Source organism: Helianthus annuus, chromosome 16 (genome assembly GCF_002127325.2).
Source record: "Helianthus annuus cultivar XRQ/B chromosome 16, HanXRQr2.0-SUNRISE, whole genome shotgun sequence".
In the NCBI taxonomy this organism is placed as follows: Eukaryota; Viridiplantae; Streptophyta; class Magnoliopsida; order Asterales; family Asteraceae; genus Helianthus; species Helianthus annuus.
The window spans coordinates 194,978,012-195,003,112 of record NC_035448.2 but is presented as its reverse complement, the minus strand read 5'-3'; the positions used below and the strand labels follow the sequence as shown (position 1 = coordinate 195,003,112).

Below are 25,101 nucleotides of genomic sequence, written 5' to 3'. Positions count from 1 at the left end.
TAATATCCGAAATAAATTATATCAAAATTTGGAATGCTACAAGCGCGGTTTGCTACGTTAAAACTTACTGGAATTAGAATCCAAATTTCATTCCTATTATGTAAGGTTCGCTGATTTAGTTAGAATTGAAATCCAAATTCATATAATAACATGTTTGGTTGGAGATTAAATGAAATTAGAACTAATACCCTATTTAAGTAAATTAGTTTAACTTTTTTTTTTTTGCAAATTATGAATAAATTATCAAAGCCATCACCATCATGTCACAATCACTACAACCACCACTACCACGGTACCAACACATATGTCATTGTCGTTGTGACTACCGCCCCAATTCCACCACCACTGACATCGTCACAACAACAACAACTACCACCACCATTCCGACACCCTAGGATGGATAACGATGGGATGAGTATTGATAGTCCCAGGCCATTGAAAAAACACGAGTAAAGGAAATAATTTAAGATAATTGACGTAAAATAGAGCAGGAGTAATATTTACCATTAAAAATACATGTCAGAAAATAAATGTATTAATTATCAGTTTTTTTTTTTTTTTTTTTTGAACGGCTAACTGCTTTCCACGTGTAAACCCACCCTTTCGGAGCTATGTCCAAAGGCCGAATACTCGACCACTGTTAGAAAGCGTAGCACACCCCTGATGCGCGGGAACCCCGTGGAAAGGGTAAACCCTCGCCCCCCGTTGGACTCGAACCCGGTTTAAATCCCGAGCTGAGCCTTCACCCGGATGTCACAACCACTGCGCTGCAGATGGAAGGACATATTAATTATCAGTTATAGTGATATTTTGTTTGACATGCATGCATTAACTGTCATAAATTAGTTGCCAGCAAAACCATAAATATATTGATTGCTCCTTCAATAATACTTACGTACTCACAGGGTCACAACAACAACAACAGCAAGAAGAAGATTATCGGATTCCGGTTGACCGAAGATGCAAGAGGGTTTATTATCAGAAACAAGAGATAGATATAGTAGACATATAACATGGAGTGTGTTTGGTGAAGAAGCAAAGAAATTCGGGTACATAGCAGGCCCAATGGTGGCAGTGACTCTATCTCAGTATTTGTTGCAAGTTGTCTCCGTTATGATGGTCGGTCACATCGGCGAGCTCGCTCTTTCTAGCACCGCCATTGCCATCTCCATTTCTAGCGTCACTGGTTTCAGCTTACTCGTATGTACCTACTCACTTCTGTCTATATATATATATATATCACACACACATAGACACTCTTATGTATGTAAGTTTTTACAATGCTGAATAGTGAATTTGAAAACTGCAAGAGTTTGCTATATTTTTCACTTTTCTAACTAATTTTGTCAACATGAAGCTTTAGGGACATAATATTGATTTGCGTAGTTTGGTTTAAGCTGACAAACATCCACGGATTGCAAGCGGGATATAGTATTATTGCTCGAGAAATTACAAGTACAAGATCATCATTTTATGATTAGACTATGATCAAATACAAAGGCTCCTAATTGTAAGAAGGGTACAAAGGCTCCTAAAAAAACCCACTACAAAAAAAAAAGGCCTTAAACATCCACCACCACCCAAAAACCTAAACCCCCTTACCCCCACCCCACACCCACCCAATTTCTTTTTTTTTTTCTTTTTGCCGAGGGGTGGGGGGGTGGGGGTTTAGGTTTTTGGGTGGTGGTGGGTGTTTAGTTTTTTTTAAATTTTTTTTAGCTTTTTTTTTTTGTGGGGGGGGGGGGGTGGGGGTTAGGTCTTTTTGAGGTTTTTTTGGTGAGGCATAGTTTTTTTTTGCCTGGGGGTGGGGGTGGGTGTTTAGACTTTGGGTGGTGATGTAGTGGGTTTAATTTTAGGTTGTTGGACACTTATCACTCTATAAATCTTTCTTACACTTCTTACAAATTCGGAGTCTTTGTAGAATAACTTGACCCATGATTACATATTAGGGTTTATAATTTATCCTTAAGAAAACAAGTAAATGGGCTATAATTAAATGAAACGGGTTGAGCCTGCCTTCGGTCTTCAGTTTAATTAGTATGTCGCTTTTGTGTATTCTAAAACGGGCCCAATTAACTAATTAAGCCTCCATAAACCCAACACCAACAACCCTATTTATACATGGACAGAGGTCTCATTAGAAGCGACGCGACACGACGGTTCCCCTAAAAGATGCAACGCATCGGTTAGTTTATTACCTATTACAACATTAACACAAACTATCTTCTAATTACACTTTAGGTAGTAACTCCACTAACGGAATTTTCTAACTAGACTTTAACAAACTAACGAAATCGGGATTAAACCAACAAAGTTGTAGATGCTTGTTCCCAGAAAACAAGCCAAACTCGAGCCTTTTGGAAATTGTTGTTATTATTATAAATGTCCTAAGTATAACTATAACCTAAGTACTATTATTAAATTGGTTATAAGTTAGTTATTTAACACCAACATGAAAAGGTATTATGGTTGAAGATGTCTTTTTCATGTAGCACATAAAAGGTATTAGATTACTCATGAGTCTATTAAGTATCAAATGTCCACTTAATATAATAGATAGAGACTTTATGCACTTAGATTCAATGAGTTTGAAGCAAATCTAATGATGTTTTGGACATTTTGAACCTACAGTTGGGAATGGCAAGTGCACTAGAAACATTATGTGGACAAGCATATGGAGCTCAACAATACCGAAAATTCGGAGCTCAAATATACACAGCCATCTTCTCTCTTCTACTAGTGTGCATTCCTCTATCCGTCTTATGGAAACACATGGAAAATATACTCATTTTAATGGGCCAAAGCCCTTCGATTTCACATGAAGCTGGAAAATTCATAACATGGCTTATTCCGGCACTCTTCGCTTATGCAACACTTCAACCACTTATTAGATATTTCCAAATGCAAAGCATGTTGTTGGCTATGCTCATTAGCTCAAGTGTTGCTTTATGTATACACATTCCTCTTTGTTGGGTTCTAGTATATAAAACAGGATTAAAAAACATTGGAGCAGCCATATCAATGGATATTGCAATGTGGTTGAATGTTACTTTTCTGTTTTTTTACATGAAATATTCGCCATCGTGTGAAAAAACCCGTGCTCCTATATCGCTTGAGGCGTTGCATGGGATGAAACAGTTCTTTAGCTATGCTATCCCGTCAGCTGTCATGATCTGGTAAATTAATCCTGTCTATATCTCTCCCGAACACACGCAATTAATCCATCAACACTCATATGTCCTTAGCTTTGTCCTTACAACTGTCAAGTCATGTCACGTCAGCAACATGAATTTGTTCTTATATCTTAAAAAAATGGAGTGACGTGACATGTCAATCATTCAATGGTAAGGACATAAATAAGGACACCTGACTAGAGATGATCATATACGCAAATATTTCCCATGATTTAACTAGTGTTTTATCTGCGGAAAAAAACCCCATCATATTTGTACATTATTTTTTGTCCAAAACACTTATTTTAGTAGACTTTATTCCTTGTCACATTTATTAATGTGTTCTAAACATCACTTGCAGTCTTGAATGGTGGTCATATGAGTTTCTAATATTGTTGTCTGGTCTTCTGCCTAATCCGGAGCTTGAAACTTCAGTACTCTCTATATGGTACGCGACAATTTCTTTATTGTTTCACTCATTTTCATTAACAAATCGCTATTCGAGGCTAGGAATAAGCACGTGTTCAGATGAAACCAGTTTTATATGCCAAAAAAGGTAATGATATTAGTTAATTTGTTGTGCATCTCTTGAACAGCCTCAACACTATTGCTACACTTTATGCCATAGCTTATGGATTTGGGGCTGGCATCAGGTTAGTAAACTATCATGTTTCATTTCTTTAACAGATGGTAGTCAACCGATTCGTAGGTAAACGAGTCATTATTATCAGTTATCACCTTTAGATCTAATATTACATACATGTATATATAAGGCTCAAACTATCCACACACCCTATCTGCCTATTTAGACACCATTTGCCACGTATATGCCTCGTATAGGCCTATACGAGGCGTATAGGGTTACATCAAATTCAGTGTCTGACTCATGTCAGTTCTGGTTTGACTGCTCCTATATGCCTCGTATAGGCCTATACGGGGCGTATAGGACCCCTCGTATAGGTCTCATATATGACCCATGCCCCATATATGCCACGTATAGGCCTATATGGGGCGTATATAAGTTTTTTTTTAATTTTTTTAACAAACATTTTATACAATATTAATCGTTTTAGCAAACTTTTATACAAAAACAAGTTTTCTATTTTAAATAAATAAAAATAACAAGTACATGATATAACACAACACCTGTATAGGCCTATACGAGACCTAAACTAGACCTATAGTCCTATGCGAGACCTATACTACACCTACAGGCCTATACGAGTTATTATAATTAATATGAGTTTTTATAATTAATACTAGGTTAAAACCCGTGTATTACACGGGTTGCATAAATATAATTTTATATAATAAATAATAAAAGATATACTTTTAAATAAACTCGTATATTACACGTGTTGAATAAAATATAATGTTATATGTTAATACAAACAATAATCAAGATTTATCTTTTAAAAATGAACATTGATGTACTATTTACTTACTATAGATTTATACTTTAAAAATAAACTTTAATGTACTATTTACTTATTATAACATTTTATTTTGTTAAACGTGTATTTTTAACTAATTTTTTGTTTAAAATTATTATTATTATCATCATAATAAAAACAAATGTTTATCCTTATCTAAGTATTTATTCTTATCTAATATTTTTATTTAAAATTATTATTATTATTATTATTATTATTATTATTTAATATTAGAGATAAATAGAAAAATAAGGTGAGAAATCACCAGGAAATGACACGTGTCCAAAAAAGATTTTCATTTATTAGTATAGAAAGATTAGAGTTAGTATAATTAATATGAGTTTTTTATAATTAATATTAGAGTTATTATAATTAATATGAGTTTTTTATAATTAATATTAGTGTTATTGATATTAATATGAGTTTTTTATAATTAATATTAGTGTTATTATAATTAATATGAGTTTTTCATAATTAATATTACTGTTTTTGAAATTTGGACTAAAATGGCAACAAAATGCAAACCTCAAGGACCCAGATTTAAAAATTTTAGAATTTGGACTAAAGTGGCAAAAGTAAGCAAGCCTCAGGGACCATTTTGGCTATTAACTCCTAATATGTTTGTAGTTGCTCTGCCTTTTCTTTTCCAGCACTAGAGTCTCGAACGAACTAGGAGCTGGAAACCCACAAAGTGCTCGTGTGGCTGTCCACGTTGTCCTTCTTATTGCGATTGTCGAGACAAGTATAGTTAGCACAAGTGTGTTTGTCAGCCGACATGTTTTCGGTTACATTTTCACTAATGAGAAGGAAGTTGTCGATTATGTCACAAAGATGGCACCTCTTCTCTGCCTAAACATTTTGATGGATAGTCTACAAGGAACCCTTTCAGGTTATATATATATAAAGCCTTTTGTCTTTAAGACTTTGATGTTAAAATATATTTGTTTTAATAATATGTTAATCTGTTGGTCATATATCAAACAGGTGTTGCGAGAGGCGTTGGATGGCAACATTTAGGGGCTTACATTAATCTTGCAGCATTCTATCTTGCTGGAATCCCGATCGCTGCTATATTGGGGTTTTGCACCTCACTACGGGGGGTGGGTCTATGGATTGGGATACTCGTGGGCGCCTTTATACAACTTACCCTTCTTAGTACTGTAGCGATTTGTACAAATTATGAAAAACAGGTATGCTCTACCTCTAACATATTTGTACAAATTGGTCGTATATTTGTGATGGGTTTTTATATTGTGTAGGCGGTGAAGGTGAGGGAAAGGTTATTCGAGGAAGAATCATTGTTGGAGGGATTAAGTGTACCCATAAGTAACATAGAAAGCACTAGTTTACTTAGTTAAATGGTGCTAGTTTTGTGACTATGCCCATGTTTTGTTGGTTGTTAAAAAGATTAGCATTGTCACTTCATGTTTTTGATTAGCATGTGTGTCATTGGCAATCTTTTTGTTATAAGGAATGGACTTAAAGTTTATTTACTCCCCCCCCCCCCCCCCATAATAACATACCATTTTTGTACAAGTTGTCACATTGAACTTGTATCTTGGGCTCTTGAGTCGAATGTGTTAGGTTTCCTTTGTTAAAAACTTGTCGTAAGTGGATTTACAGTGTTGTATGTTTACATAGCTTATATTGTATTTATCTATACTTTTTTTAGCGGCTTAAATTACATCAGATTTTGACAGGGCTCAAACCCTTGACCTTAAGGGGAGCAACACCTTAACTCCAACTTATATGTACTTGGGTGTGACTTATTAACCGTTATACACTGCAATAAGCTTTGCCAAATGTTGTTTCGCTATCACAATTGACATAACCATTTTGCTTCTTTTCGACATTTATCTAAAGCAATAAAATCATATTTCATCGTGGATAGTTATAAGTTTGAGTTTGGAATCTAGAAGCTGCTTCCAGTTAGACACCCAGCTCGATAGTAGTTTTGCATCAAGCCTTGGACATAAGACATATAACACTCAACAATTAAGACAAAGGCCGATTAGTGCAGATACCCTCTTGTCTCTCAGCTATCAACACCACCACATGATGCATGATTAACCGCCCCTGCTTTTAACGTTATTTTCACGAAATTAGTAAAATAACGTTAAAACTAGTGGACTTTCACTTTTGCCTGCCCGAGGGCCCACACATATATACATTATATGCACATACGCAAGCGAACTGTAGACGATTAAATTTACAAATATATCGAGCACGTTTTTCCTTTATTCAACCCGTGAATACACGTGTAATCAAATGTTGTATAAAAGAAAGTATTTGTAGATGTATAAATTATATAGTTTTTAGTTATAAGAAGTATTTACATGTTTATGAATTATATCATTTTCATTATTTAACTTATATACAATACATGAATTTTAACACAATAAAAAAATTCTCATAACATGTTTCTTAAGCAAAATGTTGTAAAAAAATTCTACATTGCACCATCACCTTCCTTTCTGGACATCATCTTCTTAAATTCTTCAAAATCAACAAATCCATCACCATCAGAATCAACAGACTTGATCATATTCGCGCAACTTTCAACCGTGTAGTTTTCCCCCAACCGACTCAAAATCTGATGCAACTCATTTGCAGATATCACTCCATTATTATTCAAATCGTATAACCTAAACGCTTGCTTGAGATCATCGATCGCGTCTCCTTCAGACTCTATTCCTTTGCAGAATGAGATAAACTCATCAAGGCTAATGAAACCGTCGGAATTAGCATCGATTTCAGCCATTACCCGCTTCACCTCGTCGTGAGATGTGTCGGACCCGAGTGATTTCAAAATGCCAGTTAGCTCGTCTTCGGAGATTTGACCGTCGCCGTTGGTGTCGAAACGGTTGAAGATTTTCTTGACTTCTTCTTTGTCCGTTGGGAATATTGATTGTTTGTTACTTTCTGGCGCCATTTTGAAAAGTTAGTTATGTTTGTTTTTAGGTTTGTAAAGAGGGAGGATGTTTTGATAAGATATTGAGAATGTTGGTACAAATGTGTGGAAATGTGATGTTTGGTATGTTAGTGGATATGAAAAAATGTTAATTTTTAGTTGGTTAAAAAGGTTATGATCAAATAAATAAGGGTGTATATATTTTAGCCAAAAAGTAACCAATAAAATTATATTGATATTGGTCAAAATTAATGGACACCATTGACGTTTGTCTCCTCTTTTTTGCTTTGTAATCGGCTTTTTAAGAGCACAAGGGTAAAGGTGTTAAGCCGCTTGCGAGTTATTTAAGATTGGTTTGTTAAAAGTTTAAATTGAATCAAGTTTAAGTAAGCTTGAACCTTTGTTTCACTTATCGAGCTCGAGTTGGGTTCGGAAGGCTAAAAAGCCTATTATTTATGTAAAGTTTTAATGATATGTCTAATGTATGTTTTATAATAATAATTATTAATAATAATAATAATAATAATAATTATTATTATTATTATTATTATTATTATTATTATTATTATTATTATTATTATTATGATTATGTGTACAAACTACGACAAAATTCCACTTCTAATCCTCCTTAATTACATATTCATCCGATCTAAAATTAAGATTGCATATTTTCAATTCCTTAATGAAAAAAAAAGCAAACTTGCCCATTTTTTTATTTGTTTTATTACAATAAATTATAAAATAACTATTTTATCCTTACTTATACGAAAACTTCAAAATTTCCCAAGTTTTCATATTTACAAATTTTAACTAATCTTTTTATTTCGCCTTTCTTAAAAAAACAAAAACAAAAGACAAATCTTTTAGTACTTGTCACAAAACTAGCAATTAGCTCGTGCTGCGCTGCGAATGTGGGTAGATTTTGACGTTATAGATACGTGTAAGTGAGGAGGTATAAGAAATATCTGTGTAGGTAACTTAGGACTCTTTGAACGGATTTTGTCAACACTATACGTTATCATACAAAAGTTTAAACTCGACTTATGTTGTATGCAGCAGGATTTTTGGCACCCAAAAAACATATGAACTAACTCAACCATTTAAATATAAAAACATTTATAAAACAGAACTCAACCCGCGAATCCTAATCTAACTCGATAGAAATGTTCTTACAACTCATCTTTAAGGATCTTAACTTTAAACTTAACAATAGGACTCTTAGTCTTAGAGCTGCCCTCCATCAGCTGGCCCATTTCACCCATAAAATTAGCTTAAAGCATGTTTAGTTTCCAGTTATGCATGTTTTACATCTTGCATTAAAAAAAACACATCTGTGATTTTAAAAGTCAAATAAACACATCTTTGATTGATTTATAAAAGTCAAATAAACACATCTTAGATTTATAAAAGTCAAACGTAGAATCTTTTGTCATAGGAGATGAAAATTACCAATTGAAACCTCCTTGATTTGCCAATAACAACACAGAAATATGGTTTCGTTGATAACGGCCAAAATTCAGCGCCATCGATGACATTTAGTCATTTGTGAGGTGTTTCTACCACCAATTTTGTTGATTGTTTAAGATTTTGGGTGATTCATCTGCATAAAACAGATTCTTGATATCATATCATATCATTTCAATAATTCATGTATAAAATCATGCCAAAAGGTTCCGAAAATAAAAATATTTGCTACAGGATCATATCGACTATTAATCACACATTATTATATGTATGTATAACTCCCTCCATTTGTTGGTAGTATATGCACAATCAAATTGACAAGTTTTAGTGGGTATGGTATTGTTAAAAATTAAAAGACAATGAATATATGAGCAACTGAACCGTCAATCAAGCCGCACTCTCTCTTCACTGTTTAACAGATAAATTTGCTCCAAGTTGCGCGATTTCACAAAAAAAAAAAAAAAAAAAAAAAAAAAAAAAAAAAAACCCCATTTTGTGTATCCAAACATTGTTCACAAGTAGAAGTTCTTGAAAGCGAGTAAATCGATGGCAAAATGCTTACCAGCAGAATCACAAGCATGAGTTACAATTGAAGCAAACTTCTCATAGTAAACCCATCTGACCCGTTATTCTAATTTCGCTCATTAGAGCATTAGAAAATAAGAAAATGATACGATACAAAAAGGATAGCGGTTAATCTATATAGGTAAACCAATTCGCATCAATATAGAGTGTTCGTTTTTGGGGTTGCTACCCCTCATACTCAACAACGGTCAATTCTTAGTATTCTCATAATCTTCGCAGACCACATTATTCAACAAAATAAAAAATTACAAGTAGGCATCAAAACAGATACAAGTGAATTTCTTTCATAACTCGACTAGTAAGTGTAGCCCTTGACAAACATTCCTTTCTTAGCATCCTCACTTTCACCTTCAGCTGAATACTTTCCAAGCTGGGCCAATGAGTTTGCTTTTGCACGGGCCAATAGTGCTTTCTGGCCCGCTTCTACATTCTCGGGCCTTCCTTGCCATGCCTTGAGCACGGAGTTTTGAAGTGCACGTGCGTACGAGAACGACACGTGCCACGGGTTTGGACTTTGATTCATTGCGTGTAGGTTTAGTGTAGCTTCCATTTCAGATTGTCCTCCTGACAAAAACTACATAACCAAAATTTCTTCACTTAGAAATCAACATAACAAGTTTAAAAGGTTAACTATACCAAATTTAGTTGAACCCATTTGACCTGTTCAATAGACCTATAAACGAACCGAACGTTCATGAACTGTTCGGCGGGAAGTTCTTTTATTTAATAAACGAACGAACGAACATGAACACAATGTTTTGTTCATTTAACATGAACACACGTTTTGTTCATTCATTTATGTTCGTTTATTTACGTTTCTTTATGTTCGTTCGTTTAAGCTTGTTTGTTTCAATTTAAATACATAAGTAGTCAGTCATATTTATATAAATATTAAACATAAAGGAAACTTTCTAACTACATTTATAACTATAACTAATTGGTAATTGGGCTTTCTAGTAATAAAAATGGGTTTTCCAATGGAAATTATCATAATTAATCACTAATTTATAAAAAAAATTACTTTCGTAATTAAAATTACGTTCAGTTGTGTTCATTTATGTTTCTTCAATTACATTCATTAGTATTGTTTACTGTTTGTTAAATTATGTTCATGTATGTTCGTGAACTGTCCGTTTGGGTTTTAAACGAACGAACACGAACGTGATCATTTTCTTAATATATGAACATGAACAAAAAAATGTGTTTGACTATATGTCCGTGTTCGTTCAGTTCATTTATGTTCGTGAACGTCCGTTTATGTTCGTTAGGAATGCATACCATAATTCCTGGAACAGCAGGTGGGACCCGCCTCTTGAGCATGGTGAGTGTATATTTAGCGATGGTTTCGGGATCAGCCTTTTCCTTGTGGTCCGCCCCTGGTGTAACCATACTGGGCTTAAGCAAAATCCCTTCAAACATAACATTGTTTTCCGCTAGGTAATAGAAAACCTCGGCCCAAACTCTTTCAGCGACTTCGAGTGTCGTGTCAATTGAGTGGTCCCCGTCAAGAAGGATCTCGGGCTCCACTATTGGCACCAACCCGTTGTCCTACACAAAGTGATCATAAGTATAATGAATTACATATCACATTTTGTCAAGTCAACTAAATACGTTAAAGATAAACAAACCTGAGAAATAGCAGCGTAACGTGCAAGTCCCCAAGCAGCTTCTTTCACAGCCAAAGCAGAAGGACCACATGGGATGCTGACAACAGTTCTCCTAGAAAAGAACATAAGATGATAGTTATTTATCAATACTATGTCACATTTATATTAGAGTAAAATGTCATTTTCGTCCCTCAGGTTTGACCAGTTTTATGACTTTCGTCCAAAGGTTTGTTTTTTCGCATCTGGATCCAAAAGGTTTGAAATCATTCCATTTTCATCCGGCTCATTAACTCCATCCATTTAAGTCAGGGGGTATTTCCGTCTTTTTTGTTGACTTAAAGGGCAATTCGGTCTTTTTCAGGTGTATTCGGTCTTTTTACATAAAGTGAAAAAGACCAATTTGCCCTTTAGGTTAGCTAAAAAGATGGAAATACCTCTGACTTAACATAGAAAAATAGATGGAGTTAACGAGCCGAATGAAAAAGGCAAGATTTCAAACCTTTTGGATCCAGATGCGGAAAACAATACCTTTGGACGAAAGTCACCAAACTGGCCAAACCTCAGGGACGAAACGGCGTTTTACTCTTTATATTATCTAGTACACTAATTATGATATATGTCTCACCACTTGGCAAAACGAGCTCCTTGCTTGTAATACTCGGCTGATCTAGAAGCCAACCCGTCTAACCCTTGGCACCAAGATTCATTGTTGGATCCTGGTAATGGAACCAAACCCTGTGAAAGACATACATAACTAAACATGTAAGGTAAAGTTATATGGTTAACGAATTGTTTTCGAGAATCTTGAACCATGGGTCGTAAACAGTAAACTCGTACCTTGTCAACTTTGATTCCGGGTACGATGTTCTGTTCACGCAAGCAGTCAACCATTTTCTTTCCATCTGTAGTTGACTGAAATAGAGTTTCCTCAAATAGGATGGAACCGGAGATGTATTGACCTAAGCCAGGTGTGGTCAACAGAAGTTGTCGGTACGCTTGTCTGTTGGCTTCAGTGTTGTCTAATCCGATAGACGCTAATCTCTTTCCACAAGTTGCGTTTGATTCATCGATTGCGAGGATACCGCGACCAGGTGATGCGATTGTTTTCTAATCCAAAAGGTAAAGAACATTTAGTAATTTACCAAAGATCACTTCAGATGTATTAATAGGCCTGTAAATGAACCGAATGAACACGAATAGAGGCACGTTCATGTTCATTCACTTAGTTTTAACCGAACACGAACATTTCATTTAACACATTTTTTGTTCGTGTTCATTTATTAAGAAAATGGACATGTTCGTGTTCGTTTATGTTTGTTTGTTTAAAACCTAAACGAACGTAAACAAACTTAAACGAACTTAATTTAACAAACAATAAACAACACAAATGAACATAATTTACTAAATATAAATGAAGTAATGAACATAAAGTAATTTTTTATATAAATTAGCGATTATTTACAATAAATTCCATTGGAAAAAAACCCATTTTTATTACTAGAAAGCCCAATTACCAATCAGTTCTATTTGTGTAAGTATTAGAAAGTTCTTTTATGTTTAATATTGATATAAATTTAACTACTTATGCATTTAAATCGAAACAAACAAACATAAATAAATGAACAAAAAATTGTGTTCATGTTCATTCGTTTAATATATAAACGAACTTCCCGCCGAACAAGTTCACGAACGTTCGGTTCGTTCACAGGCCTAGAAATATACTTCATTTCAGATGTATATAGTTCACAAATGAAGACTCTAAATTCAATTTTAAATTATCATAAATATCATTTTAGAAAAAGAAAAGGAATTTGGCTTCCAAAAGCAAAGTACATGAAGAATATAAAATCTAATCATGTTCAGTGCATTAGAAAAAAAGTCAACAAATAAGCAACAATTTTTTTTTTTAAATAAAGCAGGCAAGGCCACGTTCAAACATTAACATAAAATGTCCTTTGAACAAAAATAATAAAAATAAGAATAATATGACCACTCAGCCTACCACAACAGTAACCAAACTATCAATAATTAAAATATTAAATCTAATTAAACTAAACTAAACTAAACCCTAAGATCTGATTACCTACTAACTAACAAAGGCAATCAAATAATCAAAATCAGATCAACTTTGTAAAATTCTAAAAACTGAAAAAACAAAAATGAAATCAATTCACAATTAAAAAAAAAAAGAGAAGAAGAAGAAGCAGAAACTGACAGCGGTTTGAACAAGTTCTTCGGAGTAAGATCCGGCACGGATGACGGACACGCGAGCGGCAGGTGAGCGAGAGGAAGATCTGGAGCGTTGATTGAAGGATCGTTGACCGATGAAAGGTGAAGAAGATGTGTGTAGCTTTACGAAACTTGCAGACGCCATTGAAATGAGTGTAAAAAGGGAGTATTGAATTGGATGTGTTTATAAAGGAGAGTGCTTTTATGGGGAAGTCCGCAGGGAACGTTGGGGTTTTATAACAAGACGAAGGTGGTCTGCGGAACTACCAACCGTAGTAGTAGGTGTAATTTCTGAAGAAATGACGATTTTACCCTTTTAAATACTAAAATTTTGAAATATTGGATTTTAATAATCCCAAGTATCCGCCGTTGACCGCCAACCATCCCAACTTCAAAAATAATCACTGTCAGTCATTAACATATTGGCCTCCAATTGACCCTGACTAACAAAACCTTAATGCCGTTAGTCTTCGTTCGCCGAAAAAACGTTTTTTTGCCAGAAAAAAAGTTCCTAAAGGTCTCATCTAATGTTACAAAGAGGTTTATGACGAAAAAGTTGAGTTTTACGGGCAAAAGATGAGTTTTCTGGCAAAAAATGAGTTTTCCGGCGACCTCAATAATTGAGATTTTTACTAGCAAAAGGTTCCTAAAAGTTCGTAATAAGGTTACAAAAAGGTTTGGGACGAAAAAGTTGAGTTTTCCGGCCAAAACGTTTATCTGGCGACCGGAGACTAACGGTGTTAGGGTTCTGTTGGTCATGATCCATTGGAGGCCAATATGTTAATAGTTGGGACTGTAGTGGTTATTTTTTAAGTCGGGACTGTTGGCGGCCAACGACGAATAGTTAGAATTATTAAAATCCAATATTCCAAAAATTTTCTTAAAGGTATGAAAATGGGGATCCTTCGGGTTGAATTAGTGTTTAACTGTTATGACATGAAAATATGATTTCAAACACAATGTGGATCAGATATACCGGTTTTGATCATTTTCGGTTAAAATACATGAACACATTTAGCTGTGAGCATATCCATATTGTGTTGGGATCTACGTGATGGGATCATACGTTTACTCGTTTATATATTACCAAAGTTTACAAGATAAAAGAGAGATGAGTATTATGTTTTATAACTTTGTTTTAAGTATGTAATGTTTGAATATTATTCTATTAATATTAATATATTCAAAAAACTAAAGAAAGCAAAATTTGCTGGTTAAACATGGCGTGCTCTTTGTTAACCCATGAAAGCCCATGTCGTGCTTGAGCTCATTTGTCAAATATTCGGGTTTAACTCAATAGCCCGCAAGCACGTCCTATTTAATAAGCTAATGTTTTTCATGTAGCCTTATTAAGTTAATTGTTTGGATTATTTTAGAGGTGAACTTATTACTGGTTAAATATATATTTAGGGAGAAGATCATGCGAGAACCATCTCTTATTGTGAGAACCGCGAGAACCAATGTGAACACACAAAAAATGCTTAAAAATAGCTAAAAATCACACAAAATTTTTTTTTTAATATTTTTTATATAAAAATCGCTACTTTTCGAAGCCAAAAAAAAATTTTTTTTTTAAATTAAAAAAAAAATGCGATTTGAGCATAAAAAATATTAAAAAAAAATTAGATTTTTTTTTTGATTTTTTTAGATTTTTTTAGATTTTTTTAGGGGTTTAGTTTTTAGCATTTTAGCTTGGGGGGGGGGGGGGTTAGGTTTTTTGGGGGGTGGGGGTTAGGTTTTTTTAACTATTTTAGGTTGTGTTCACATTGGTTCTCAAGGTTCTCACAATAAGGGTGGTTCTCGCATGAGCCCCTCCCATATATATATATATATATATATATATATATATATATATATATATATATATATATATATATTGTTTTTGTATGTAAAAATGGACTTAATAACAAGACAAATCACTAGAAGCATGAAATAAAAACATGGTTGCATCTGCATTGCTAACTGGAAAACAAAACAAACCAAACCTACCACGATATCATATAACCCCAGTTAGACCTGGCAAACGGGTCGGGTCGGGTTGGGTCATGGGTCAGAACGGGTTAGGGTCAAAACGGGTCAATTAAAAAAAGGGTTGTTTTGGTTGGGGTCGAAACGGGTTCGGGTTGGAATGGGTTCGGGTCAGAACGGGTTCGGGTTGGAATGGGTTCGGGTCAGAAAGGGTTTCGGGTCGGTCAGTTAAAAAACACTTTTTTATAAAAGGATTGTACATCAAGGGGGCAATGTTTTCGGGTTAAACGGGTCCGGGTTGAGTACGGTTAATACTTTTTGACACCAATCAATCCATGCTTATTGTTTCATGAATCGTTGAATTGGCTGAGGATGAATCCATGGATATATAACATAAAATCATCCAATGTACAAGAAGCGCGCGTCACAAGCCGTTCTTTAGAAGCTCAACGACATGCAACTAAGGCACTCTGCTGCACCTTTTAAAACACAAATTTCAAACCAACAAAATAGGAACTCAGCATGCCAGTTTGTGATTCATGAATCATCTTTATATCATTTAAAAAAACAATACAAACTAACGAAATTGATTTCAAATAAAGATCATATCAACTATGTTTAGAAGCAGAAACATCAGTTAACTAATCTAAACATTGAAGTTGTCTGAAGTTTACTAACAGAATCATAATAACATAATATATTACTACTACTTGATTTAGCATTATAAAATTAGATTAAGCATACTTGATTTAATGAAGATCGAACTGAAACTAATCGAATAAACCAGTTGGTATTACGAACAACAATTGAATAAACTAATTGGTATTACAAAAAACAACTGAAATTGATCGAATGGACTAATTGATTATATCAAGAACCACTAATATTATTCGAATAAACTAATCGACTTTCACTAAGAACAACTGAAACAATCTAAAAAACTAATCGATTTTATGAACAACGAGTGAAATTAATCAAATAAAGTAATCAATTTTATGAACAACGAACTCAAAATTAAACAAAAAAAACTAATTGATTGTATGAACAACCGCAACTAATCGAACAAACTAATTGATTTTATGAAAGAACCAGTTAAATCAATAGAAAAAAAAACTAGCCGTTTTTATGAAGAACGGCTGAAACTAATCGAGTTTATGAACAAAGACTGAAACTGATCGGAAAACCCAATCTATTTTATGAAGAACAAATGAAAATTAATCAAAAAATCTATGAACATCGATGTGAAAAAAACCCTAGATGCGCAGAACACTTCAACCCGCCTCTGATATTCATAACCCGTTCCAGTTTACAATCAGAACCAAGTTGACCCATAAAATATATCCGTGTTTTAGGGGATGACCCAATTGGACCCGTTAGTTATTAGAAAGAAGCCCAAACCGACCCATTGCAATTTAAAAGAGACCCAAATCTATTAATGCGGGTCAGAATTGCCCCCTCTAACCCCAGTATACCAGTTGCATCTGCACGGCCTGTAAATACATACAATAAAGATATATAATATAACTACATATTCATATTCTAAAGATTAAAGAAAGTTACAGTCAGTTTGGTTCATACGGCGATTCCAGGTTCCAAACCGTTACTGTTAAAACCACCCAAACCAAACCGTACAAATCCTAAACCAACCAACCAACTCGCTTGAAAAAAAATAGTTAAACTAGCCGTTTGGTTTATAGGGCCGTTCCAAGTTCCAAACCATTAAACAGACCATCAAACCAAACAGTAAAGTCCAAACCAGCCAGCTTGCTTATGTTGCAGAGAGGTTTAAAGAACAAACCAACCAGCTTGCTTATGTTCCAGAGGTTTAATTTAGATTTTGAGATTCAAAAGAGCATTGCACATTCAAGTAAAAATACAGACCATTTAATAGATATGTAATACTCGAAGAAATAAAGATAAGGCCTAAACTCAAAAACAATAAATGATAACACAAAGTTCCCAAAAAACCTTTTTATAAAACCATCCATTCTATAACAAATTAACACAACACATAACTGGTTTAACCTTACAAAGTATCATGAAACAAAAACAATGATGAAATTCCATCTAAATAAAAATATCCCAAAAACGATCCACAAATTAGTTGGATTTGGTTTTAGATGCATGTCGCTTGGAATCAAATACCCGTAAAAACTGTAAAAACGCATCTTCCCGGCAGAGCTCGGCCAAAACTCGAAGCTGCAGCATCACACAAATGACATATATAACACAATATATAAAAAATCACTGAAGTATTTCATCGTAACCTGAAACTTGTATAAAAACTACAGTAAATATGTGATGATTAATAAAGAGTACCTTTTATACTGCATCTTTGGATTTGTGTTTCTTCTTTTTATTGCTTTTAGCTGTACTTCCTTCATACGCCATTCGCCTTTTATCCGATATCTTGAATTCCTTTAATCGCATCTTTCGTCGTTGTTTCCTGGATAATTCTTTCTGCTCTTCATTTTCTTTCTGCTCTTCATTTTCCGCATCCGACTTTGACTTTTCAGGTTCCGTTTGACCAACATCATGCTTCCGCTTCTTGCCGCCATCGGAGTGACCGTGACCATCAGACGACTCGCCTCGAAGAAGAGATTTAATCTTCTGCTTTTGCTCTTTCAACTTATGACGGGGAACAACAAACTCATCTTCCCTATACGTAGCCAACTTCTTTAACGGAACTATCTGATTTAGCTCCTTCTCGTCCACTAATAGAATCTCCTTCGGTTTTAAACCGTAAGTGTTTTTATCAACCGACTTGTATCTAAACCTTGTCTTTAAATCCCCGATTGTACCCTCACATTCCAATTTATACATCTCTTCCAACGATTTTTTAATTAACTCTTCCTCTAACTTCGATCTTTTTCTTTTTCCTTCTTCGTCTTGTAATTGTTCTTCATTTTGTTCTTCATTTCCCTCATTTTTAACCTTTTTCTTCAAGATTTTTTCTCTAAAAGCCAAGAACCCATCACCCGACCCGTGTTCATCATCCCATCCTTTTGGAAGCCCGAGCAAATCATCTTCTTTATCGAAGTCCGGTTTTTCCAACTCACCATGTTCTTCATCACTACCAAAACCGGGGTCCACATCATCCGCATCATAAAAGTTATCACCAAAAGTATTTTTCATTTTTCTATCGTATTTGTCCGGATCAAACTCCTCTTCAAGATCATGTTCGTCTAACAAACAATCGTCGTTTTCACCGAACCCTGCTATTTCTCTAATCTTTCTAAGTTTTTCATTCATTTCCTTCTTTTTTAAGTTTTTCAAACGCTTCAATTCCTCATTCCTCTCTAACTCTGCTTGTGCCATTCTCTCTTTTTTATTCATTCTCTGTATTTTTCTCGAGCTTTCCTTCTTCCTCACCGAACCGTCAACTTTACGCGAATGCCCCATTACTCTATCCCCTGCGTTTTCTTCGTATCTAAAATTAAACTCTCGTTCGTAATCTTCTTGCTTCACTAACTCTTCCTCGTCTTCCGAAACGTCTATTTCAATATCGAACCCTTTACTTTTACCGCTATCTTTATCCAACCACATCTTTTTCCTAAAATAATCCTTCAAAAACTTCTCGTTTTCATCTAGTTTATCGTCTTCTTTAAAATACTCATCCAACTTCTTTTCAAACTCGCGATCATCCTCATCTTCGCCTTCATCACCACCTGTGTTATCATTCTTCACCTTCAATAGTTCTCCATCGTCATCTTCTTCGTCGGCAACCGCATCCAAAAACTCCTTCCGCACTTCCTCCTGCTCTTCGAAATAACTCTTTTTCCGGTTTTTATTGTCGCGTTCGTCATCTTCGTCGTCAAACTCCGGCCCGTTCCCAATCAAATGCTTCGCATTCACGTCTTTCAAAAACATCGGTTTCTTCTTCTTCTCCTTTTCCTTCTTACCATCCCCACCCTCATCATCATCATCACCGTCTTCTTCGTTATCCGAATCAAACAACTTCGCTTCGTTACTTTTAAGCAAAGGATCCTTATTCCTAACCTTTATCAACGCATCGAAAAACTTCAAATCCTGCTTAGTTGAATAATTAACAATTTCCTCATCGTCATCAGACGACTCGTCGTCTTCTTCTTCGCTGTCATCGATTACGCCTTTCTTCTTGAGCTCCTCGTACCGCTGCAAGTCTTCGCGCTTCTTGTTGTGCTCGAATCGGCGTGCGAACTCTTGGTTGATTTCGATTTTCGATATGTCGCCTGCTTCACCGCCTTCATCCCCAAACAGCTTCATCCCCATTCTTTCAATGCTGTTAATCAGATAACTTAGGGTTTATGTTTATGGTTGTGTAACTGTAAACTAGGGCAGAGGTTGCAATATAACAGTAATCAATTCGAAAATATAATTCAAATAAAATCAATTTCTAATTCTAAATTAAGATTGAGACGGTTAGGGTTTACAGTTACAGTAAATAGGCAAACTTGTGTAAGCAAATTATGAAATTAATAATCATATAACATAAACGGAATACCTCTTCTGTGTGTTGATATCGGTGGCCGGAATACCGGTGACGGTGGCTGAGCGGCGGCCGGAATTCAGAGGAGAAGAGGGGTTACGGCTTTCTTCAAAAGTGTTGGTTGCAGCAGCTGCTACTAGGGTTTTCAATACGGTTTAAATAAAAATATTTGATATACATACATATAGTTCGTGTGTGAACACTTTCTTTTATTTATTTTTTCAATTTGGTTTATTTTCATTTTTTAACTATTGCAGAATTATATATTCATTTTTAATTAATACTAAGAATGGTTCACGGTAGAGCTGGTAAAATAGGTCTAATCGTGTTAAACAAGTTAAAAACAACACGATTAACACAAATATTAAACATGAATACAACTCGTTTAACCATTTGATATCTTTTGTGTATGACACAGTTGCATGTTTTATGTATTAAGAAGGAGAAATGATAGAGTATAGTCTCCTAATTTAACTATTTTAAAAATATTTATTAAACAAGTTTAATCGTGTATTAAACAGGCCAGAATTATCAGCCCTGGTTGGTATAGTTCATGATTCAATTCAAAAAATATATATATATGAGAATAAAATATGTGTTTTGTTTTTAACAACCATGTCTCTGTCATCATAATTGTTCTTTAATGATATTAATCATAACTGTGTCATTTGGCTGTTACTTTAGCGAGGCTTCTCGTGTAGTGGCATTACGGTTTTTGGGGGAATGCCGTAACCAAGTCTGACCAACCCAGCGCGGACCCGGTTAAGAAAACGTAGTCTGGGCAGATCTTGGCTAGGGCCGCCCTTTAGGCGGTGTAACATTACATCACTCAAAAAGAAAGTCACCGTTAAAATTTTTTTTTTTTTTTTTTTGAACTTTTACCTCAAGCCATTGAATACTCATAAGACTTCACCTAAAATTGAATTAGTTTTTTGGGCTAGCCATGTCAGGCAAATCTTATTTTGCATAGTCTATATAGACATTTTACTTTAATCAAAATCCTTTACTTTAATTGTAATCGTGTCAAATAACATTGTTTTGGTTTGTAAAAAAGTGTAAGAACTTTGTTTTAGTTTGTAAAAAAGTGTAAGAAATAAATACTTTTATAAGATCTGAAATAATATATACGGAATTCTAACGAAAAATAAAATAAACATCATAACTAAAAAAATTCCAATTTGTTTGAATAAACAAATAAATTAGAAAAAAAGAAATATGATTTGACTATTTAAAAAGAAAAAAAAACTTGATTTGATTTGATAAAGGGTGTTTTTTTTTCTATTAAATAACTAAGCCATCCAAAAAGTGTTGCAACAATAACTAAACCGCCCAATAACTAAGTGTAATTGATAACTAATTAAATTAAAGAAAATATAAATTGATATGATTTGTTAAAAGGGGTTAGACCATCTCTCAATAACTTAATGACTGTTCATAAGTTGGCGGAAGAGGGCATTGGCGCCCCTCAAATAACTAAAGGATGTGGTATTTAACGCCACCAATACTAGTTTGGCATGGTGGCGTTAACCTACAACACAGTCTAAAACATGTCTTATAATCCAGAACAAAAAAACCGGTTTTACTTGCCAACAAACAACATTCCATCATCAAGAAAATCACAAAAAGCAAACATTCTATGTTCTAACAACAACATTCCATCATAATAACAGACAACATTAGAACCATAAAAACATGGTGAAAACAAACAAGATTCATAATAATCCTTTGATAAAGATTCAAGAAGCAGCATCTCCTCAACCTACAAGCCCAACTCCTGATAACATCAAACAGAAACAATTAGTTTCTAGAAACTTCCATAAGGCGACACGCAAGCAAAGCAAACACGATATTACCCTTTTCTTCGCAGCCACCCACTCATTACGCCTTGCACTCTTCTGGCTTTGACATTCATCACAAAAGTCTTTAAATCCTTTATCATGTGCTTGCAGCTCTCTAAATACAGAACTGCAAAAAGAATTTAAATAGTAAAAAGATTAGGAAGCATTACAATTACAACAATTGAAAATCAGATAATCACATACCTTTTGAACCACATCAAAAAGTTATATCTATGTCCGAATTTGATGGGTTTCGCACCATATAGTCGACAACCACGGTGAATAATTGCTTGTCCGCCGACAGGTAAGAGATAGTCGAATTCCTGTCAGCGTATACAAAGGGAAATGAAAAGATTCATTTAACACATTAGAAACAACGGAAAAAATATCTGTATATACATATAGGGGGGGGGGGGGGTTAATGTACAATATTCCTTGACGTACGAGCATACGAGATGAAATTACGCACGTTATAAAACTCAAAACCCTAATCACGCATGTTGAAAAAAACATAATCACGCATGGCAACATGCGTGATTATTTGTTTTATAACGTGCGTAATTTCATCTCGTGCGTTAAGGAATATTGTATTTTACACTTTCACTATACATTACATATATACACGTATGTATGTACCTTCTCAATATGTGTTCCATCATTCACATGATCCTTACACCGTTGACCTCCGAAAACCAACTCCCCACCAGCAAACTGATTGCCCAAACATACATGTAAGGTTACTTCTGAGTCATCCACATGCAAATCTGAAACTACTGAAAATATATTATTAACATATAATAAGCGTTCAAAAACAAATAAATCGGAGTCTAAGAATTTTGATAGATGAAACAATCACATACCCTCTTTAATAGCTTTATCCTTTCCATATTGAAGTACATACCCATGACGGGAATCAAGAGAACATCCTCCAACATCAGGAAACAAAACTACACAAATACGGTGTAAGAAAACATGTGGCTGTATAAGTTTTTGAGTAAAATGTCCACTTTGTCCTTGAGGTTTGGCCACTTTTGCAACTTCCGTCCAAACGTTTGTTTTTTCGCATCTGTATTCAAAAGGTTGAAATCTTGCCATTTTCATCCAACTCGTTAACTCCATCCTTTTTCTCCGTTAGGGGCATTTCTGTCTTTTTAGACATTTTTTATTATAATAAAAAACAATATAAGAAATAAAGATCCTCCTCTGTTGACTTTCTCCCCACCCAAACCCTTTAATCATCACAAAAAAATGTCTAGAAAGACGAAAATACCCCTGACTTAACGTTAAAAATGGATGAAGTTAACGGGTTGGATGAAAATGGCAAGAGTTCAAACCTTTTGGATCTAGATGCAGAAAAACAAACCTATGGACGAAAGTCGCAAAAATAGCCAAACCTCAGGTAACTTTTTATAATAAAAATTACCTCTTGAAATAAGGCTTATGTAATCTTCCATCAACTTATCAAGTGTGGCTTTCATGCCAATGTCATCAAGAGAAACACCGTATCCATTCCCTGTATTCGGGCGCAAGATGCTAGAGTCCGTGTTGCGGGCCCACGCATCGAAATGTTTCACCTAAGCAATCGCAGTTTTATTAAAAAACATATAATCAAAAGTTCCTGATCACAATATGGCAGTGTTTTCAGACCCGGACCGGCGGTTTTTAGAAGGGTTGGACCGGATTTTTTTTTGTATATTTTTTTCAGATTTAACCCTATTAAATTTTATAATATTTATGACACCTTCCGGTTCTTACGTCCGGTCTGGTTCTGAAAACACTGCAATTTGGTTAATCATTTAACAACCTCGTGTATTAACTTTTCACAGAAATTCAGATTCAGCATGTTAAATGTATAGACTCCCGGTACGGGTTCAGACATTATGCTTCTAATACTTGTTACGAGATTCTTTCCCTTGGCTCTGAAGGCCTCTAAAAATGTCGGCTGGAAGAATATTTTAGGATTCAACGTATACGGGTCTCGGAATATACGCTGAAAAAATTACACAAAAAAAAATCAAATCAAATAATATACTGACATTTATATGCATACGAACGCATAATGCACTTGTGTAAACTGTTGAATTTTACCTGATAGTCAGATGCAATTTTTTGCCTGTATTTTTCGAGCCCCTGCCGCTGTTGAAATTGAAGCAAAAAAAAATTATAAAAATCAGTAGTGTGTTTAGAGAGAGAAAGTAGAGAGAGAGTAAACGTTCACTATGATTTGATTAATTACAAAAGGAGTGATTACAACGAGATACATATTCTAACAAACAAACTAACTAGCTAGTAGCTAACTAACAAAGTCAATCAAGTCAACACTAGCTAATAATTATGATTTAAAAAATTAACTGAAAACAGTAAAGATAATCAAGATTAAACTCACAACTAACTTGACAAGTGTTATTAATTTACCATTAAAAGGCCAGATTGAAACTGATCAATCAGAAGTCATGTTTACTGCAAAATTAGAAGGTGAATCTAGATGCATTTTAACATTCCAGAATCTAATCAATTTCAGTTATTCAAGAATTTAAGCACAGATTACAACATAATTCGTGTGTGATATGCATAAAATTTATAAACTAATGTGTATGGATTAAGGATGGATATTCTCACTCGATGACATTCTTCTTTGGTCGAATAACGACGTAGAATTTGCTGCATGCGCTCATGCTTCGTGTCTCTGGAAGCATCTAGAAGATGCCGGGGCAAATGTCGCTCTAGAGAACTGAAAAGCTGAGGTTCAAACTCTGTATCAAGATCGTCGTACTTATCGGCCATGTGATCGTGAGTTGGAGCCAATACGAGACGGTCGTTAAACGGAGTCGGTTGGTCCATGTTAGAGTGGTTAATTCGTGTGAAGGATGAAATGTAGGAATTTTTTGGTAGAATTTAGGGTTTGTGGTGAGGAAGTTGTTGTGTTATGATTATATAATCGTTTTTAACCCGATTCGTTTTGATTGGATCCGAGTGGTAATGGAACAAAACACGTTAGCGGATGTGATTTGATTGTATATTATAATGTAATATAACGCAACAAAACACGTTAGCGGATATGATTTGATTGTATATTATAATGTAATAGAACGCAACAAAACACGTTAGCGGATATGATTTGATTGTATATTACAATGTAATATAACCGAACAAAACACGTTAGCGGATATGATTTGATTGTATATTATAATGTAATATAACGCAACAAAACACGTTAGCGGATGTGATTTGATTGTATATTATGATGTAATATGATATGATTGAACATAAACGTAACCGATTGATTTCTAGTAAAATATTGAGTAAATTACTTTTTGAGTCCCTGTGTTTTAGCGGTTTTAACCACTTGAGTTCAAAATCAAAAAGTTTAACGCAATGAGTCCCTAGCCATTTATTTTATAACGTTTTGAGTCCAATTTTGTTCA

The 25,101-nt window shown here is 34.5% G+C and overlaps 5 protein-coding genes across 7 annotated transcripts; 1 reads left to right on the top strand and 4 right to left on the bottom strand.

Annotated features, from left to right (window-relative positions):
• The first annotated feature begins 893 nt into the window (after nt 1-893).
• Nucleotides 894-6,114, top strand: LOC110920302 (protein DETOXIFICATION 12). The gene is made up of 7 exons (XM_035985077.1): nt 894-1,200; nt 2,632-3,176; nt 3,535-3,621; nt 3,770-3,826; nt 5,257-5,495; nt 5,591-5,796; nt 5,866-6,114. The coding sequence occupies exons 1-7, from the start codon at nt 961-963 to the stop codon at nt 5,962-5,964; spliced, it is 1,473 nt and encodes a 490-aa protein (XP_035840970.1). The 5' UTR covers nt 894-960; the 3' UTR covers nt 5,965-6,114.
• An 895-nt stretch (nt 6,115-7,009) lies between these two features.
• Nucleotides 7,010-7,645, bottom strand: LOC110917753 (calcium-binding allergen Ole e 8). The gene has a single exon (XM_022162213.2). It carries the CDS (start codon nt 7,536-7,538, stop codon nt 7,056-7,058), a length of 483 nt encoding a protein of 160 aa, XP_022017905.1. The 5' UTR covers nt 7,539-7,645; the 3' UTR covers nt 7,010-7,055.
• A 2,009-nt stretch (nt 7,646-9,654) lies between these two features.
• On the bottom strand, nt 9,655-13,634 carry LOC110915139 (fructose-bisphosphate aldolase 3, chloroplastic). The gene is made up of 6 exons (XM_022159782.2): nt 13,389-13,634; nt 12,011-12,280; nt 11,799-11,908; nt 11,195-11,285; nt 10,845-11,114; nt 9,655-10,140 (listed from the first exon to the last, which is right to left on the bottom strand). The coding sequence occupies exons 1-6, from the start codon at nt 13,545-13,547 to the stop codon at nt 9,862-9,864; spliced, it is 1,179 nt and encodes a 392-aa protein (XP_022015474.1). The 5' UTR covers nt 13,548-13,634; the 3' UTR covers nt 9,655-9,861.
• A 3,682-nt stretch (nt 13,635-17,316) lies between these two features.
• Nucleotides 17,317-20,004, bottom strand: LOC110915141 (protein kri1). The gene is made up of 3 exons (XM_022159783.2): nt 19,854-20,004; nt 17,690-19,631; nt 17,317-17,569 (listed from the first exon to the last, which is right to left on the bottom strand). Exon 2 carries the CDS (start codon nt 19,619-19,621, stop codon nt 17,693-17,695), a length of 1,929 nt encoding a protein of 642 aa, XP_022015475.1. The 5' UTR covers nt 19,622-19,631; nt 19,854-20,004; the 3' UTR covers nt 17,317-17,569; nt 17,690-17,692.
• Nucleotides 20,005-21,393: 1,389 nt separating this feature from the next.
• On the bottom strand, nt 21,394-24,532 carry LOC110915142 (2-oxoglutarate and iron-dependent oxygenase domain-containing protein CP2). Of its 3 annotated transcripts, none has more exons than XM_035985074.1 (9): nt 24,296-24,532; nt 23,765-23,812; nt 23,481-23,666; nt 23,100-23,250; nt 22,537-22,623; nt 22,313-22,449; nt 21,881-21,999; nt 21,692-21,803; nt 21,394-21,612 (listed from the first exon to the last, which is right to left on the bottom strand). In XM_035985074.1, the coding sequence occupies exons 1-9, from the start codon at nt 24,515-24,517 to the stop codon at nt 21,598-21,600; spliced, it is 1,077 nt and encodes a 358-aa protein (XP_035840967.1). In that variant the 5' UTR covers nt 24,518-24,532; the 3' UTR covers nt 21,394-21,597. The 3 variants fall into 3 exon arrangements, with proteins under 3 accessions (XP_035840967.1, XP_035840968.1, XP_035840969.1); XM_035985075.1 differs by having other exon boundaries at nt 22,313-22,446; XM_035985076.1 differs by having other exon boundaries at nt 22,313-22,440.
• Between the last annotated feature and the right edge of the window lie 569 nt (nt 24,533-25,101).

Bases quoted from the DNA above. Each gene is read 5' to 3' on its own strand.
- LOC110917753 (XM_022162213.2), bottom strand. From the start codon at position 7,538: ATGGCGCCAGAAAGTAACAAACAATCAATATTCCCAACGGACAAAGAA.
- LOC110915141 (XM_022159783.2), bottom strand. From the start codon at position 19,621: ATGGGGATGAAGCTGTTTGGGGATGAAGGCGGTGAAGCAGGCGACATA.
- LOC110915142 (XM_035985074.1), bottom strand. From the start codon at position 24,517: ATGGACCAACCGACTCCGTTTAACGACCGTCTCGTATTGGCTCCAACT. The intron at 22,450-22,536 runs GTATGTGATTGT...ATATATTTTCAG, and splicing joins GGATAAAGCTATTAAAGAGG to TAGTTTCAGATTTGCATGTG. The intron at 21,804-21,880 runs GTATGTGATTAT...TTCTTTTTGCAG, and splicing joins TTTTTGATGTGGTTCAAAAG to TTCTGTATTTAGAGAGCTGC.
- LOC110915139 (XM_022159782.2), bottom strand. From the start codon at position 13,547: ATGGCGTCTGCAAGTTTCGTAAAGCTACACACATCTTCTTCACCTTTC. The intron at 11,115-11,194 runs GTTTGTTTATCT...CACTTTGTGTAG, and splicing joins GTTACGCTGCTATTTCTCAG to GACAACGGGTTGGTGCCAAT. The intron at 10,141-10,844 runs GTATGCATTCCT...TTGGTTATGTAG, and splicing joins CTGCTGTTCCAGGAATTATG to TTTTTGTCAGGAGGACAATC.
- LOC110920302 (XM_035985077.1), top strand. From the start codon at position 961: ATGCAAGAGGGTTTATTATCAGAAACAAGAGATAGATATAGTAGACAT. The intron at 3,622-3,769 runs GTACGCGACAAT...TCTCTTGAACAG, and splicing joins ACTTCAGTACTCTCTATATG to CCTCAACACTATTGCTACAC. The intron at 3,827-5,256 runs GTTAGTAAACTA...TTTCTTTTCCAG, and splicing joins GGATTTGGGGCTGGCATCAG to CACTAGAGTCTCGAACGAAC.